Here is a 1,022-nt window from a genome sequence, read left to right as displayed (position 1 = left end):
TGTGAATTACCGCACTGAGTTGCCAAAAGCCAGAAACACAGGCTCAACTGGGCGCAATCTTCCACGCCCCCACAGGGTCCCCTCCCATTTCTGACACTTAGACAGCAGTCGAGGTAGAGGGAATAAATCTGCTTTATTTTCATTATTTCCGGGGTGGCAATGGGGGAGCGAGGGGGTACAGTCCGAGGGTGTCCGGAGCCATCCGGGTTCAAGGCTGGGAGAAGGCAGGTTCTGGGTTGCAGTCGAGGTCATACTTACAGCCGTCTAGAAGGAGAAGTGCAGTCAGGGGGTCGCCCGGCCTGCCCCATCCCGGCCTGCCCCATCCCCACCCCTCGGCCGGCCTCGCCCGGCTCACCCGAGCTGCAGCAGAAGCCGGCGGCGGCGCAGCGGCCCCCGCTCCCGCAGGGCTTCGTGCCGGACTGGCAGGGCGACGGCAGGTAGTTCTCCTGCTGGCAGCGCAGCGCCTCGGCCGTGCCCACGAAGCAGCCCAGCTCGTCCGCGCAGCAGATGCTGGGCCCGAAGCAGCGCCCTTTGCCCCCAGGGCCGCAGGGGAGGCACTGCGGGGACAGGGTCGTGAGCGGGAGGAGGCGGCAGCCCAGGGAGGGGCTTAGGGGGACCCCGCGAGGCCGGGCGGGGTGTGGGGGCAGGGATGCTGGGGTCCGGGCTCGGGACTGCGGCGGGACAAGGCCCTGCAGGGGGCGCTGTCTGGGCCTCGACCGCGGTCAAGGCCGGGAGTCAAAAATCCACTGAAGTCCTTGGGCTCCTAGGCCAAGTCGGGCGGCCGGGGAAGGGAACGCCCCTGTGGCTGTGGATCCCTCCTGGGTCCCTCAGGCCGAACGCAGCAGGACCAGGAGTGGGGCTCTCACCTTGCGCACTTCGAGGTCCAGCGCCGCCCTCTTGCCTCCCAGGGGGCAGTTCTGGATGTAGCAGGCGGAGGTCAGCGCCAGGAGGCCGAGAAGGCAGCAGGCGAGGCTGGGGCCTGCCATGGTGCCGGCGCGCTAGGTCTGAGGTCGGTGGCTGGT

At 68.2% G+C, this 1,022-nt stretch overlaps 1 protein-coding gene across 1 annotated transcript; it reads right to left on the bottom strand.

Moving 5' to 3' along the window:
• Positions 1-208: 208 nt before the first annotated feature.
• Positions 209-1,022, bottom strand: OXT (oxytocin/neurophysin I prepropeptide). The gene is made up of 3 exons (XM_012665739.1): positions 867-1,022; positions 356-557; positions 209-264 (listed from the first exon to the last, which is right to left on the bottom strand). The coding sequence occupies exons 1-3, from the start codon at positions 984-986 to the stop codon at positions 209-211; spliced, it is 378 nt and encodes a 125-aa protein (XP_012521193.1). The 5' UTR covers positions 987-1,022.

Source organism: Propithecus coquereli, unplaced genomic scaffold, assembly GCF_000956105.1.
Source record: "Propithecus coquereli isolate 6110/MARCELLA unplaced genomic scaffold, Pcoq_1.0 Scaffold122, whole genome shotgun sequence".
NCBI classification, from domain to species: Eukaryota; Metazoa; Chordata; class Mammalia; order Primates; family Indriidae; genus Propithecus; species Propithecus coquereli.
The sequence above is the reverse complement of the archived record's forward strand: the minus strand, read 5'-3'. Positions and strand labels throughout refer to the sequence as shown.